The 15,367-nt window shown below is 40.3% G+C and overlaps 1 protein-coding gene across 4 annotated transcripts in view; it reads left to right on the forward strand.

The window, feature by feature from the left end:
• Positions 1 to 15,367, forward strand: part of pam (peptidylglycine alpha-amidating monooxygenase) — a 130,518-nt gene that overhangs the window by 44,637 nt on the left and 70,514 nt on the right. For all 4 annotated transcript variants that reach the window (XM_055875512.1, XM_055875511.1, XM_055875514.1 and 1 more), the window contains 4 exons: positions 347 to 395; positions 6,833 to 6,900; positions 9,246 to 9,326; positions 9,562 to 9,638. In XM_055875512.1, the coding sequence (XP_055731487.1) occupies positions 347 to 395; positions 6,833 to 6,900; positions 9,246 to 9,326; positions 9,562 to 9,638 (275 nt within the window). The remainder of the gene's footprint in view (positions 1 to 346; positions 396 to 6,832; positions 6,901 to 9,245; positions 9,327 to 9,561; positions 9,639 to 15,367) is intronic.

The following is a 15,367-nucleotide window of genomic DNA, read 5'->3' on the forward strand; positions in this document are numbered from 1 at the left end:
CAATGGGCTTGTCCGGTGTTTGCTTAAACCCCCCTGTGTAGACATGGCTAGCATATTGGGTGGGAGGGGGGGACGACGACGACTCAAAAGGTGTCCTAAATGGCACCCTATTCCCTAAATGGTGCACTACTTTCAACCAGAACCCTATGGGCCCTGGTCCAAAGTAGTGTACCGTGAAGATAATAGGGAGCCATAATAGTGCTGTAATTGAATAATGTATTACGGTGCTTTACAGTCGTAAAGGAACACCTGCAGTAGAGAGTGAATCGGACTGGGCTTCATCAAAACAGCATTCTGTTTCATTCGTTAATTTGTTGTCGGCTAATTGCACGTTTTTTTGTTTCAGACCACCATAGAGATTGCTCAGGACTTACCTTACGAATGACTTCCAAACCGTAAGTATTATATCAATTACCTGTAGTACATTTCCATATTTACAGGAAATACTATGTAATCATTTACTGTAATTTATAACCGTTGTATATGTCTGCAGCTTCACAGGCTAGTTGGTTTGGGTTGGGACAGACACAAACAACCCAATTTGGGTGATTCATTCAGTTGAACAGAGAGAACATTGTACTTGTATTGGGTTGCGTCCCAAATGGCACCATATTCCCTTTATATTGCACTACTTTTTGACATGGCCGATAAGGCTTTTGTCAAATATAGTGCACTACATAGGGAATAGGGCCCCATTTGAGATCCCTGGTATGACCTATTTACCTACAATACTTATCAACTGTGGGCAGCATCATAAGTGTGATGTGAGTGGAATGATGTCCAACCCAACACTTTCTATTGACCCCCTTATCTGAATTAAAACAACGGATGAAACGGTGGATAAATACTACTAAAAAAGTATGCTATTCATGAAGAAAAAAAAGACTAGGATTTATTATAGGCATTGTTTGAAGCTAAAATCTCCCGTCATATCTAAGCCAATATGAAGCAAATCTAGTTGAAAATGAGAAAATCAACCTGATTGGAGGTCATGGAACTGTCCGTCCGTTACCGAGAACCACATGTATGATTTTTTTAACAGGGTCGTTAACAATTTAGTTTTGAGAGTATTTCTTGCGCCTACCCAGCTCAAATTCTAAATGTCGGATTAAAACGAGACTATACTGTCCATAAAGTGACCATTGGACTTGACTAAATTTGTAGGTGCAACAGTTTATTACATTTATAATTTATCGATCCCACATGCTCATTTCTGACCATTAAGAACCAACAATGTGCTACCTTTTTGTAGCATTTCTGACCATTTTAATTAGCTAGGTAGCTAGCTAGCTAACGTTACTTAGCTAATGTGTGTTTGATTGTACAAAGTCCAGCAGCTAGCCTCTGTAGCTAGCTAGCTAACACCAGTCAGCTGAACTCTAGCTAGCTAACTAGCTAGCTAACAAACAGGCAAAGAAAGGTAGCTAGCTATTTTTGTTTATGGAAGGTTTGTTACACAAATAACTTCAGCCATTAGCGAGCTAGCTAGTTAGAGCCAGACAAAAACAGCTGAAGCTAGCTAATGATAGCTAGTTCATGTCCAAATCCCAGTCCTTTCCACAAAACATAGCTAGCAAGCTAACATACATCAGCTCAAAACCAACCCTAAACTTTGGACAAATGGTCATGCTGCTAACTTACTATGCATGCAATGGGCTTTTGCAACACTAGCTAGCTAGCTACTCCATAGTCCAGGCAACAGTAAGAGCTAGCCACATTTCACTGTCAGAAAGGACACAACACAAACTGCCGAGAATTTGTTTTGCTATCGGACGTTAACAGAGACTCCTGGCTCTATTGTGCACTGACTGCAGTGTGCAAGTGCATGCTTGCTAGCATAAGAAAAATTCACCAGTTTAACATCCATAATACATTCCAGTATGCTCCTTCTCCTGTCTTCATTACATTTTTTAATCATGTGTGCTGATCAACAGTGCCAAACTAACAACTCCATTTGTTGGATATCTTTCAACTCTGCCGTGCACACCTGTGTGAAGCTAGCCACAATAAGGATTAGCCACAATAGTGGAATTTGCAGTCAGCCTTCAAATATAAGTCCCCCATTTGAAAGTGATTCAAACTGATACAAATAGTTGAAAGGGGGATACCTAGTCAGTTGAACAACTGAATGCATTCAACTGAAATTTGTCTTCTGCATTTAACCCAACCCCTCTGAATCAGAGAGGTGCGGGTGGCTGCCATAATCGATATCCATGTCTTCGGCGCCCGGGGAACAGCCATATTTGGACTAGATAAAAAAAAAAAAAAAAACATTTTAAGTGAGAATTGGCATTGGTCTGAAGCCGAAAAAGAAAGGAAATTCAGATGAGCACCACAATGCTTATTCCAACCGTGACCTACCAAGGTTTTCCAGCACAGGGCTTTGACATACTACAGTAAGTATTGTACTACAAGCTATGTGTAAGCAGGTTGCTTAGAAACATTTTGAAGTTTGTGGAAATATGACTTGAATGTAGGAGAATATAACACTAGATCTGGTCGAAGAAAATACAAAGAAAAAAACTGCTGTTTTTTTCAATCACCATCTTTGAAATCCAAAAGAAAGGTCCCTGTTCCAGCCATCACTCTGGTTGTAATTCCAATGGTGTCCACAATATGGCAGCAGTGTATGTGCAAAGTTTCAGATGGATAACTTGAAGTATGAGCGAACTACTTGACATTTAGTGTAAAGTCACCCAGGTACATTTGGGCAAATCATGAAGGAGACATTTGCATTCATATGACATTTTTCTGCAAGAATATCATCAAATCTGTATACTTGGACTTTGATTTAGCTTTTACAGTATTAGTAGACATATCATAAGTTCAACATTTGCAAAACAACCAGTTTTCATAACTTTATAACTAACTTCATAACTCTGAATATTCTTATAAGTTTTGTCCAAAAGGAAAAGGCATGCTGTCATACAAGGTTAGTAGCTACATTTTACGACAGATAGCCCAGCTCATTGGCTATCTAGCTAGCTTTTTTTGACCCCAATTGGTGCTTATTTGACAAAGTTAAAGTCATTCAAGTGAAGACCGCCCTCGTCATCGGCGTGCCTTGAAGGAGTTGCTCTCTGACCAAATATGGTGTCCTATAGGATATATTACACCCCTAATGATATAGTGAAGTCTCGTTACGTTCTAGGATCTCTGAGGAATACATAGGAACGTGATTTGACTGGTTGAAACAACGTTTAGGGTTAGATTTTCAAAGATTCCTTTCTTTGCAAATTGAACGAGTGGAAAAACAAAATTGATTGTGCACGCTATATGGACCTTTTTATGATATGAAAAAGGATTTTATCTAACAAAACGACACTTCATGTTATCTCTGGGACCCTTTGGATGATAAATCAGAGCAAGATTTCAGCATGTAAGTACACATTTCACCTTCAGAGGTGAATTTATCAAACCTATCGTGGTGAAAAAAGTGTTTTGTTGTTAGGAGCTCACCTCAAACAATAGCATGGAATTTTCTTGCAGTAATAGCTACTGTAAATTGGAGAGTGCAGTTATATTAACAAGTTAAGCTTTCAGCCGATATAAGACACTTATATGTACCAACATTTGTTGTTTCTCTAAAATCTGTGATGGTGACACAAGGCGCTGCATGATTTACAACTGTCCCGTTGACGGGACGCCGATCCCTAAGAAGAACTTGTATGTGGTACAAATCACATTATTGTGGAACCACACCCTCTAATAGTATTAATTAAGCCGTTTGAGAAGGTTTAAATCCTAAGCAACCTGCCTACACATAGTCTGAAGTACAATACCAACATAGCTAATGTAGTAGGTTAATGCTGGGTGCTGGAAAACCTTGGTAGAGCATGGGTGCAATAGATATTGTGGTGCTCATCTGAATTTCCTTTCTTTTTCGGCTTCAGACCAACGCCTATTCTCACTTAAATCGTATATTTTTTATTTTTTTATTTATAAATAGTTTCTGTACCCGGTGCTGTCAGAGAGAAATTACATTATTGAAACGGGTCATTGACCTAAGTTAAACGTATTGTACCGTTCCTCTGAGTGATCTACGTTAAACGTATTGTAGCGTTCCACTGTTTCCTCTGAGTGATGGAATAAGAGGTGGCTGATGGATAAAGGTGCCGTCTGCGGTCCGCTTCCTCCTTTATCTCCATACTCCAGTTTCACTCCACTGCCATACTACATTTATTGTCTGTAGCAGTCTGTCTCCATTCTGGCTCAAACTAGAGGGAGTAATGTCTATCTATGGTGTCCTGGGCATAACAAATTATAGCAGTTTGTTGCCATTCTGGCTCATAAGATAGGTTTCCATCCAATTGGCGACAGATTTTCATTCTAAGATCTGCATAAAAGCAATGTTTCCCTCCAGAGATGTTTCCATCAAATAAAAGGCTGTGCGTGATGACGTAGTGCACATAAAAATAACTTTTGCGTTTAAATTCCCATTTACCGAACACAAATATAGGTTGAATGGGTTTCCATCATTACAAGTTAAATGGGTTTCCATCAATACAAGTTAAATGGGTTTCCATCAATACAAGTTAAATGGGAATCCATCAATACAAGTTAAATGGGTTTCCATCAATACAAGTTAAATGGGTTTCCATCAATGCAAGTTAAATGGGAATCCATCAATACAAGTTAAATGGGAATCCATCAATGCAAGTTAAATGGGAATCCATCAATACAAGTTAAATGGGAATCCATCAATGCAAGTTAAATGGGAATCCATCAATACACGTTAAATGGGAATCCATCAATACAAGTTAAATGGGAATCCATCAATACAAGTTAAATGGGAATCCATCAATACAAGTTAAATGGGAATCCATCAATACAAGTTAAATGGGAATCCATCAATACAAGTTAAATGGGAATCCATCAATACAAGTTAAATGGGAATCCATCAATACAAGTTAAATGGGAATCCATCAATACAAGTTAAATGGGAATCCATCAATACAAGTTAAATGGGTTTCCATCAATACAAGTTAAATGGGAATCCATCAATACAAGTTAAATGGGAATCCACCAATACAAGTTAAATGGGAATCCATCAATACAAGTTAAATGGGTGTCCATCAATACAAGTTAAATGGGTGTCCATCAATACAAGTTAAATGGGAATCCATCAATACACGTTAAATGGGAATCCATCAATACACGTTAAATGGGAATCCATCAATGCAAGTTAAATGGGAATCCATCAATGCAAGTTAAATGGGAATCCATCAATACACGTTAAATGGGAATCCATCAATGCAAGTTAAATGGGAATCCATCAATGCAAGTTAAATGGGAATCCATCAATGCAAGTTAAATGGGAATCCATCAATGCAAGTTAAATGGGAATCCACCAATACAAGTTAAATGGGAATCCATCAATACAAGTTAAATGGGAATCCATTGCATTTTCAACTCTACTGATGTTTTTTTCCACTATACATGTTGCATCATAGAGCGAATGTGCCCACTTTGGTCTCTCCAGCCAAAACCTTGCAGATACAGTGTGGGTATAGCATACATTATGAGATGATTATGGATAAGAGGGAGATCATTTTTAATTGTCAAACGACAGCCAAGCATTGATCATCATGTCACCAGAAAAAGACCCTTGAAATTTATTGGAAAGGAGCATCTAGCTCATCACGGTGCACTTTCACCACCCTGTGAAGTTCATCATCATGTATTTCATCTGAATAAACTGTATGCTTTCCAGAGTCGTAGTGAGAAGACCACACAACATATCATCGCTTGACTCAAACTGTACTTCGATATGATTGTTATTATATCAATATTTGCGTATAAAGACGTTTCCACTGCCACTTCTCGCATTATTAATTTTACAGACACAAAAAGATCCCACCTTCTCGAGAGTGTTTTGTTTTGTCAACATTTGGAAGTTTATCGACATCTGTCATGACATTTTTATCCAACATGTACTTTACTTGGATAAAAAGGTTGAGTACAGCAGAAATGTGCTTATTTTAACCCTTTGATTAACAATCAAAGAAATAATTTGGTTGAGTCTGTGATTAACATAATCCATTTGTTGATCAGATCCAAGTATAAAAACACAAGTGTTTTCAAATTCGAATGTTATTTGTCACATGCGCCGAATACAACAAGTGTAGACCTTACAGTGAAATACTGACTTACAAACCCTTAAGCAACAATGCAGTTTTAAGAAAAAGAAGTGTTAAGTAAAAAAAGACATAAATCAGGCAGTGATGCAACCAGTCAGGATGCTCTCGATGGTGCAGCTGTAGAAATTTTCGAGGATCTGAGGACCCATGCCAAATATTTTCATTCTCTTGAGGGGGAATAGGTTTTGTTGTGCCCTCTTCACGACTGTCTTGGTGTGTTTGGACCATCATAGTTTGTTGGTGATGTGGACACCAAGGAACTTGAAGCCCTCAACCTGCTCCACTACAGCCGCGTCGATGAGAATGGGAACGTGCTCAGTCCTCCTTTTCCTGTAGTCCACAATCATCTCCTTTAATCACGTTGAGGGAGAGGTTGTTATCCTGGCACCACACGTCCAACCTAACGTGATACTATACACCCTGTTTAATGTCAGTATAAAACAGACTTCAGATCAGTGTCCGCTAACGTGATACTATCCACCCTGTTTAATGTCAGTGTAAAACTGACTTCAGATCACTGACCACTAACATGATGCTATCCATCCAGTTAAATGTCAGTGTAAAACTGACTTCAGATCAGTGTCCACTAACAAACTATCCACCCTGTATAGAGTCATTGTAAAATCATCTCACCATCCGTTGAATCCAGATCAGTGTTTGACTTGGCCTCTTTGTCTATTCTCTTTCCACAGACAGCCCTTCATTGCTGGCATGTATCTGATGATGTCTGTGACCACCGTCATCCCTCCAGGAAATAAAGGTATGTTGTGTGTGTCTGGTTGGGTGTTTGTCTGTGTATCTGCCTTTGTGTTTCTGTCTGTGTCTGTGTGTCTGTGTAAGTTCAGAGAGGCACTCCACTCACTGTGTGCAGCACAATGCTTGTCCAATCCCTCTCCCCATTACGTTGTCAGGGACATACATTCAACTTCTGCTCTTGACTTCTTCCACTGGAAAACATTTATTTTGTAATTACAAGTCAGTGGGACATGGGAATGAGGGAATTTATCACTTTGAGATAGCCAACCCCCCCCTCCATCTGGGTCATTATGCACAAATGTATTTGTGTTGTCATTAGTCCAGGAGGTAGTAACAGTAGCTCTTTTCTTTTCTATCTGGTAATGGCTTGTAAAGCTTGGGAGCTATTTTGAACCAGTTTTTTTGTTTTTTGTGTCAGTATCACATTTATCCGCAAGACATCAGCAGCATTTATGGAAAAATACCAGCGTATCATGTAGGCTAAGTGATGCACGATGATGTGTTTTCCCTTTTACTGGTTTCCTTTTCCCTTTTCCTGTTTTGTAAATGGACGTTAAATGGGTGTTTCGCTAATGTTTTCTCATTGCATTGGTACCGGAGCACCCAAGTATAGGACCAAAAGGCTCTTTAACAGCTTCTACCCCCAAGCCTTAAGACTGCTGAACATTTAATCAAATGGCTACCCAGACTATTTACATCGACCCCGCCCCACTCCATTTGTTTTTACACTGCTGCTACGCACTGTCAATTATCTTTAGTCACTTTACCCCTACCTACATGTACAAATTACCTTGACTAACATGTACCCCTGCACATTGACTTGGTACCGGTACCCTCTGTATATAGCCTCGTTATTGTTATTTTATAGTGTTACTTTTATAATTTTTTTAAACTTTAGATATTTGGTAAATATTTTCTTAACTCTTTCTTGAACTGCATTGTTAGTTAAGGGGCTTGTAAGTAAGCATTTCACGGTAACGTCTACACCTGTTGTATTCGGCGCAAGTGACAAATAACATTTGATTTGGTTTGATTTGATTTGCTAAACTGCCCTTGAAATATACTACATGACCAAAAGTATGTGGACACCTGCTCGTCGGACATCTCATTCCAAAATCATGGGCATTAATATGGAGTTGGTCCCCCCTTTGGTGCTATAACAGCCTCAACTCTTCTAGGAAGGCTTTCCACTAGATGTTAGAACATTGCATCGGGGGCTTACTTCCATTCAGCCACGAGCATTAGTGAGTTCTGGCGCTGATGTTGGGCGATTAGGCCTGGCTCGCAGTCGGCGTTCCATATCATCCCAAAGGTGTTCGATGAGATTGAGGTCAGGGCTCTGTGCAGTCCAGTCAAGTTCTTCCACACTGATCTCAACAAACCAATTTTGTATGGACCTCGCTTTGTGCACGGGGGTATGGGTCATGCTGAAACAGGAAAGGGCCTTCCCCAAACTGTTGCCACCAAGTTGAAAGCACATAATCGTTTAGAATGGCATTGTATGCTGTAGCGTTAAGATTTCCCTTCTCATCAGACCATTATTCCTCCTCCACCAAAATGTACAGTTGGCACTATGCATTGGGGCAGTTAGCTTTTTCCTGACATTGCCAAACCCAAATTCGTCCGTTGGACTGCCAGGTGGTGATGCGTGATTCATCACTCCAGAGAACGAGTTTCCACTGCTCCAGAGTCCAATGACGGGGAGCTTTACACCACTCCAGCCGACGCTTGGCATTGCGCATGGTGATCTTAGGCTTGTGTGCGGTTGCTCGGGCATGGAAACCCATTTCATGAAGCACTCGACAAACAGTTTTTGTGCTGACGTTGCTTCCAGAGGCAGTTTGGAACTAGGTAGTAAGTGTTGCAACCAAAGACAGACGATTTTTACGCGCTACGCACTTCAAGACTGGGCGGTCTCGTTCTGTGAGCTTGTGTGGCCTACCACTTCGCGGCTGAGCCGTTGTTGCTCCTAGACGTTTCCACGTCACAATACCAGCACTTACAGTTGACCGGGGTCAGCTCTAGCACAGCAGTAATTTGACGAACTGACTTGTTGGAAAGTTGGCATCCTATGACGGTGCCAGGTTAAAAGTCACTGATCTCTTCAGTAAGGCCATTTTACTGCCAATGTTTGTCTATGGAGATTGCATGGCTGTGTGCTCGATTTTATACACCTGTCAGCAATGGGTGTGGTTGAAATAGCCACATCCACTAATTTAAAGGGGTGTCCACATACTTTTGTATATTCAGTGTATGTGTATTTTCTGTATGCTGATGCAGTTGTTGAATAGACCATTTCAGATTAGTCATCTGGCCTATTCATCTGTGTGTTTTTGATTCCTTCCACAGTTACAAACGCAGACGTGGCTTGCACTTATAACTCATATCCCATATACCCGTTTGCCTTCAGAACCCACACACACAAGCTTGGTAAGCAGCAGATTTCAAACGTTTCTTATTTTATGAGAAATCAGACTAATTTATTAGGAAATTATCATGCAAATGCCAGAATTGCTGCATCAAAATCAAGCATTTTTACCTGCATATATCGCGAAAACACTGATTCTATGACATACAGTAAAATACCGATTTTGTTTAGGTCATTTGTTTTCTACTGAAGTAATCTTAATTGATTCCTAATTGGTTTTGCCGTCTCCTATCCCAGGACAAGTTGTCAGTGGTTACAGGATTCGAGACGGGAAGTGGACTCTGATTGGACGACAGACTCCTCAGTTACCACAGGTAGGTGTCTGGCCATGTCGCAGTTATCTCTGCTCCCTCCAAAAGTGTGCACTTGTTCATGTCCCTTCACTGATTTCAAAGGAAATGACTAGTATGAGAAATATGGTGGAAACTCCCACTAGCCCATGCCTTCACCAATCCAATGTCTTAAGACTTGTGGGGAGTAGTGAACAAGTGCATCAGATATTATTGCAGGGATTTTTCTGTCATTGTGCTCCAAACAGTGTATTAAAAAAAAAAGCTGGATAAACGCTTATCTAAAAAAAGCTTATCTAAACTTAAACCAGATATGTAGAAAAGTTAATGTAGGTCTATTATTTTTTATGTTATACTCTTCGAGAATAAACAAACTCCAAAATAAAATCTAGACAGTCAGGGAGAATTGAAAATAATCAAAACAATGAATTTAGCAGTATTGAATTTGTTATAATGTTTGGGCAAAAGAACACCGCATTAGCCATGGAAAAATGCATAAAATTGCAGTCAATTTTCTACCCGCATGCTGCAATGTTTTTATTTGTTCGATTTATGTCGGCAATTTTAACATATTGGCAATAGAAGTTACTTTTAGATTTGTATCATTTTCATTTAGATATACAATATTTTTCTTCTTCTGGTTAGGCTATATTGATCTCTGGCTCACTCTTTAGTAATTTGTGTGGCTTTTGTTTTTTAATCACAGTGCTTAAAGCATCAGACAAGCTCAGTAGCCTACATATAGTTCATTTTATTCAAACGGGGTGTATTTATATATGGAAAAATACATGTTTTAATATTTTCGACCAATTGATTGAAAGAACAGACGACTCTTGGTCGACCAAGATATTTTTTAATTCGGGGACAGAGAGAAAAACATAGCTAGACTGTTGTTTTACTATTAAACTCGATGCTGCTATTGTTTTTAATTTCGTTAAAGCAGCTTGTGTTTCTTAAGCAGGCAAAGGGTAGCTAACTAGAAGGCTGGTGGTGACTTGTTAGCTACGGGTAAGCAAGAAAGTCACTTGGAAAACTGACAAAACTGGTGATGCTGGTTGTTGTGGGTATGGGTGGGTGTGTGTGGGCTATCCTGACTTGAATTGAAATTCACCCTGTACTTAAAAAAGTGTAGGCTTAACTAACTCTAGTTCTTGATTAGCAGGCTGCTCATTCGGTCTTCTCTACTCATAGCTTCAGTCTGTGCTAATTAACAGTGGGCTATTGTGTGCAGTCACTTCCCTTCCTCTCTGCCTCCTTCCCTTCCTCTCTGCCTCCTTCCCTTCCTCTCTGTCTCTGTCCTTCCTCTCTGCCTCTGTCCTCTCTCCCTCCTTCCCGTCCTCTCTCCCTCTGTCTTCTCTCCCTCCTTCCCGTCCTCTCTCCCTCTGTCCTCCCTCTGTCCTCCCTCCCTCCCTCCCTCCCTCCCTCCCTCCCTCCCTCCCTCCCTCCCTCCCTCCCTCCCTCCCTCCCTTCATCCTTCCCTTCCTCTCTGTGTTTGTGTGTGCGTGTATGTGTGCGTGCACGGGTGTGTGTGTGTGCTCAGACTGTTCCAGACTGCCTCGCAGGGGGCTGGGACAGCTCAGCGCTGCCTTTAGCGCGTCAGAACATTAGACAGATTAGAAACACAAAGAGGGCTTTTGTCCTGTGCTGCCCGCGCTGTCACTCCAACACTTCATGAGCCAAAGACGCTCCAGCCCACTCGACAATGCTAAGGAATCCCCCTGGATTTGGGGGGCTTAGGCGTTAGCGCAATGTATCGATATCTCCCTCCGATTAGTTTAGCGCATCGCTTTGAAGGTCTTGGGATGCTGCCTGCAATGTTGGTTGTGTAGTGTGTAGCCACAGTGATAATGACTTATGGATGGTTGTGCAGCCGCACTGATAATGACTTTATGGATGTTTGTGTAGCCACACGATAATGACTTTATGGATGTTTGTGTAGCCACACTGATAATGACTTTATGGATGTTTGTGTAGCCATACTGATAATGACTTTATGGATGTTTGTGTAGCCAAACTGATAATGACTTTATGGATGTTTGTGTAGCCACACGATAATGACTTTATGGATGGTTGATTCCATCTGGTTTGTTAGGACTCTCCCTCTGGACTTGGGCTACAGGTTGTGCTGGCGCTGGGTACCAGTCTTTGGCATGACACAGAGTTGCAGGGAGTGGCATGATGGCACAAAGACTGGTACCCAGGCTAGGCTAGCTGAGGTTCTGTTAGAGATTAGAAGTGCTGAGCGATTTAATGCTTTTTGAGGTCAGTTTCTGTTTTGGATTTTGGTTTTGATCATTTATTTTTAACATGAAATGCACAATGCATTATGTGGGTTGAGTTCTGTAACAACACAGAATAAAACAATTAGTAAAAGTCTTATGATGGTAGTGACTGTCCATTACTGCTTATCACTTATTAACCAACATTTATTCACATTACTTTAATTAAATATTTCAGTTGTTGTGTATATTACATTCGTTTTATTTGATGACTTTATTATTTCATTCCAAGTCATCATCTCATCTCTATAGAGCTGCTGTCTATGCTGTCTGACAACATTACTATTTTAGTAGTTCTTCAAAGTAGATAAGATATACTTTTAAGACTGCTGAATACCAACTATCAATCATTTAGATAATGCATTTTCAGGTAGAGATACCTCACGAAGCAACAGCTGCTCTCCATATAACCTCACGATTCTGCGTTCTCTCTCCCGTAGCAGTCGTAAAAGAAACACAGACAGGACAAGTAGATGCACGATGAATTATGGTCATTGTAGTTAATTAACAGGTTTTGTGCGCTAAACTATGTAGAATATTGGCCTGTCGGAAACCTCAACTACCTACTACATTGTACAGTTCAGACTGGATCACTGTATGCATTGAGCTCACAGAAAAAAAACGAAACAAAATTAGCTTGCTTTGCAGATTGAACAAATGTAGCACCAAAGTTAGGTACAGTACACAATCATCTACTGTATCATCAATCATCAATGATGATCATTGAAGGGAAATTGTCTCTACTCACCAGAATTGACCCGTACAGTTGCTGCTTAAGTCAATAAAGCTTCAAAAGGAATTATGTTTAAAAAAAAAAAATGTGTAGGTACATGTTTGAGAATACACCATTTTTTTCTTCTCAGTGACCTGTATTTTGACAGGCTTTCTGTTCTGCACTGATTTTTTTGATAATTGTGTATTTTGAGTCTATGCCCATACTAACTACAATCTCAATACCCTATTTTACCCTTCATTAGTTTGACCCTCACTGAGTATGACACAATTTACATTCCCCCGTCTATTTATATCCATCTAGTCCAATCTACCGTACCCTGTTATTGATGACCTATCATCTAGTCCAGTGGTTCCTAAACTTCTAGTCCCGTACCCCTTCAAACATTCAACCTCCAGCTGCGTACCTCCTCTAGCACCAGGGTCAGTGCACTCTCAAATGTTGTTTTTTTGCCATCATTGTAAGCCTGCCACACACAGACTATACAATACATTTATTAAACATAAGAATGAGTGTGAGTTTTTGTCACAACCTGTCACGGCCGTTGCTGGAAGTGGACCAAGGTGCAGCGTGGTGAGTGTACATATTCCTTTTATTTTAGAAAAAAACGCCAACAAAACAACAAACGAAGAAAAACAACCGTGAAGCTTACAGGGCTAAGTGCCACTAACAAAAGTCAACCTCCCACAAAGACAGGTGGGAAAAAGGGCTACCTAAGTATGGTTTTCAATCAGAGACAACGATAGACAGCTGTCCCTGATTGAGAACCCTACCCGGTCAAATCATAGAAATACAAATAATAGAACTAAAGAACATAGAATACCCACCCCAAATCACACCTTGACCAAACCAAATAGAGACATAAAAAGGCTCTCTAAGGTCAGGGCGTGACACAACCCGGCTCATGGGAAGTGACAAAGAGCTCTTATAGGTCCAGGACACAAATAATAATATAATAATAATCAATAATGTTGCTCTTTATTTAGACATCTTACATATAAACTTTATTTGTTCATTGAAAATTGTGAATAACTCATCACAGGTTAATGAGAAGGCTGTGCTTGAAAGGATGCACATAACTCTGCAATGTTCGGTTGAATTGGAGAGCGTCTCAGTGTTAAATCATTTTCCACACACAGTCTGTGCCTGTATTTAGTTTTCATGCTAGTGACCGCCGAGAATCCACTGTAACGTAGGTACGTGGTTGCAAAGGGAGTCATGAGCAGCAGCTACCAACATGAGCAGCAGCTACGTTTGGCTACATACGGACCGTTAGTAGAATTCCTGCGAGAGAGTAACGGTTAATGTGATTGGATGTTAATTATTTGACTAGGCTACCTGTATTTAACATTGTGTTGTTATTTCGCTGAACACAAGATGGTTTAATTTTATTTTTGACAGTGAAACGAGGCTACTCAGGCGAGGGAAAAAAACCTCACCCAAATGTATAGCCCCGTTGGAAAATATAAATGGACAGTTTGAAAATGTGAAGAGAAAAAAAAGTACAAAATATGTATTATTTAAGTGCACTAAGTAGTGCACTTCATAGGAAATAGGGTGCCATTTGGAACTTAACCTAAAAATAGCTATTTTCCACATCTATGCCCCGGAGCTGGCCTCCCGACTTTAACAATGACAGTGTCCCTGCTCCAGTCTTATCCTCCATGTCAGGCTTATGCATCCTAATGACCATGTTCTCCGCCCCCCCACATGCTCCCAGTGCCCTTTAGTCCAAGTGCTTTTATCTCACTGTCATATCTCACAGCTCCTGACACGAAGCTGTCACAGAGGGTCGAGACTTTCAAAATGCCACTTAAGGAAGGACACGAAGAAACCGACAAAAGCATGGCCAAGTGCGTGTCGGATTGGCCGCGGTTCCTCTCCTCATTCACTCTGTAGAGCTGTCCAGTTTTGAGCCAACTGGAGGGTTGCTACTATCTGGTCAAATTGAAAAGTCGGAAGCTCCGCCTAGTTCTAAAAGTTCTCTTCTTAAAATTAGATTTTAAACATAACTCTAAGCTCAACCCCTCTGCTAACATTATCCTAACCCTGACCTTAAATTAAGATTTTGAAAAAGCACAGTTTTGTTTTCATACCTTTTTTATGAGCCTATTTTGACATTGCAGCTTGGCCAATAATGGTAACGCAACTGGAGACCTGTAACCTTGTTGTGTATGGATTGTAAGATATTTGGGAGAGTAATGGAGTGCAGTTTACATGTCACACACCAAGCTGTCAGTAGGTTATTAGGGAGCAATGTGGGAACTACTATTCTAGTGTGTTCCTCCAGTGGAAAGCAGGGGGGGGGTTGAGATAAGCAAAGAGCACATTTAGATAACCATGGCTGAACATCGTTGTCGTGTAATAGTCACTCTTAATGACTCCCATATCTCTGAAGCTGTGGATATATTCGTTCTGAATAATGGTGGGTTTTGTTGTTCGTGTTAAGTTGGCTTCTAACCTCCGGCTTCAATTTGATATTGTTTAAATCCTTGAATAGACTGTGTTTCAAGCGGCACTCCCACTGTTATTTTCCAAACAGGATGCATGCAGCACATTGCTTAACCCCAAAGTATTTATAGCGTTGGAGATGTATCAGTATATCTCTTATTGTTCTGGCTCCATTGGTTCATGTTGTATCTCTGTAACTGGAGAAGTACCTCATATTATGCTTTTATGTAACTATTTTAGTAGGGTGGTTTGTACAGTACCAGTCAAATGTTCAACGGTCATTCAACGTT

This window comes from Salvelinus fontinalis, chromosome 21 (genome assembly GCF_029448725.1).
Source record: "Salvelinus fontinalis isolate EN_2023a chromosome 21, ASM2944872v1, whole genome shotgun sequence".
In the NCBI taxonomy this organism is placed as follows: domain Eukaryota; kingdom Metazoa; phylum Chordata; class Actinopteri; order Salmoniformes; family Salmonidae; genus Salvelinus; species Salvelinus fontinalis.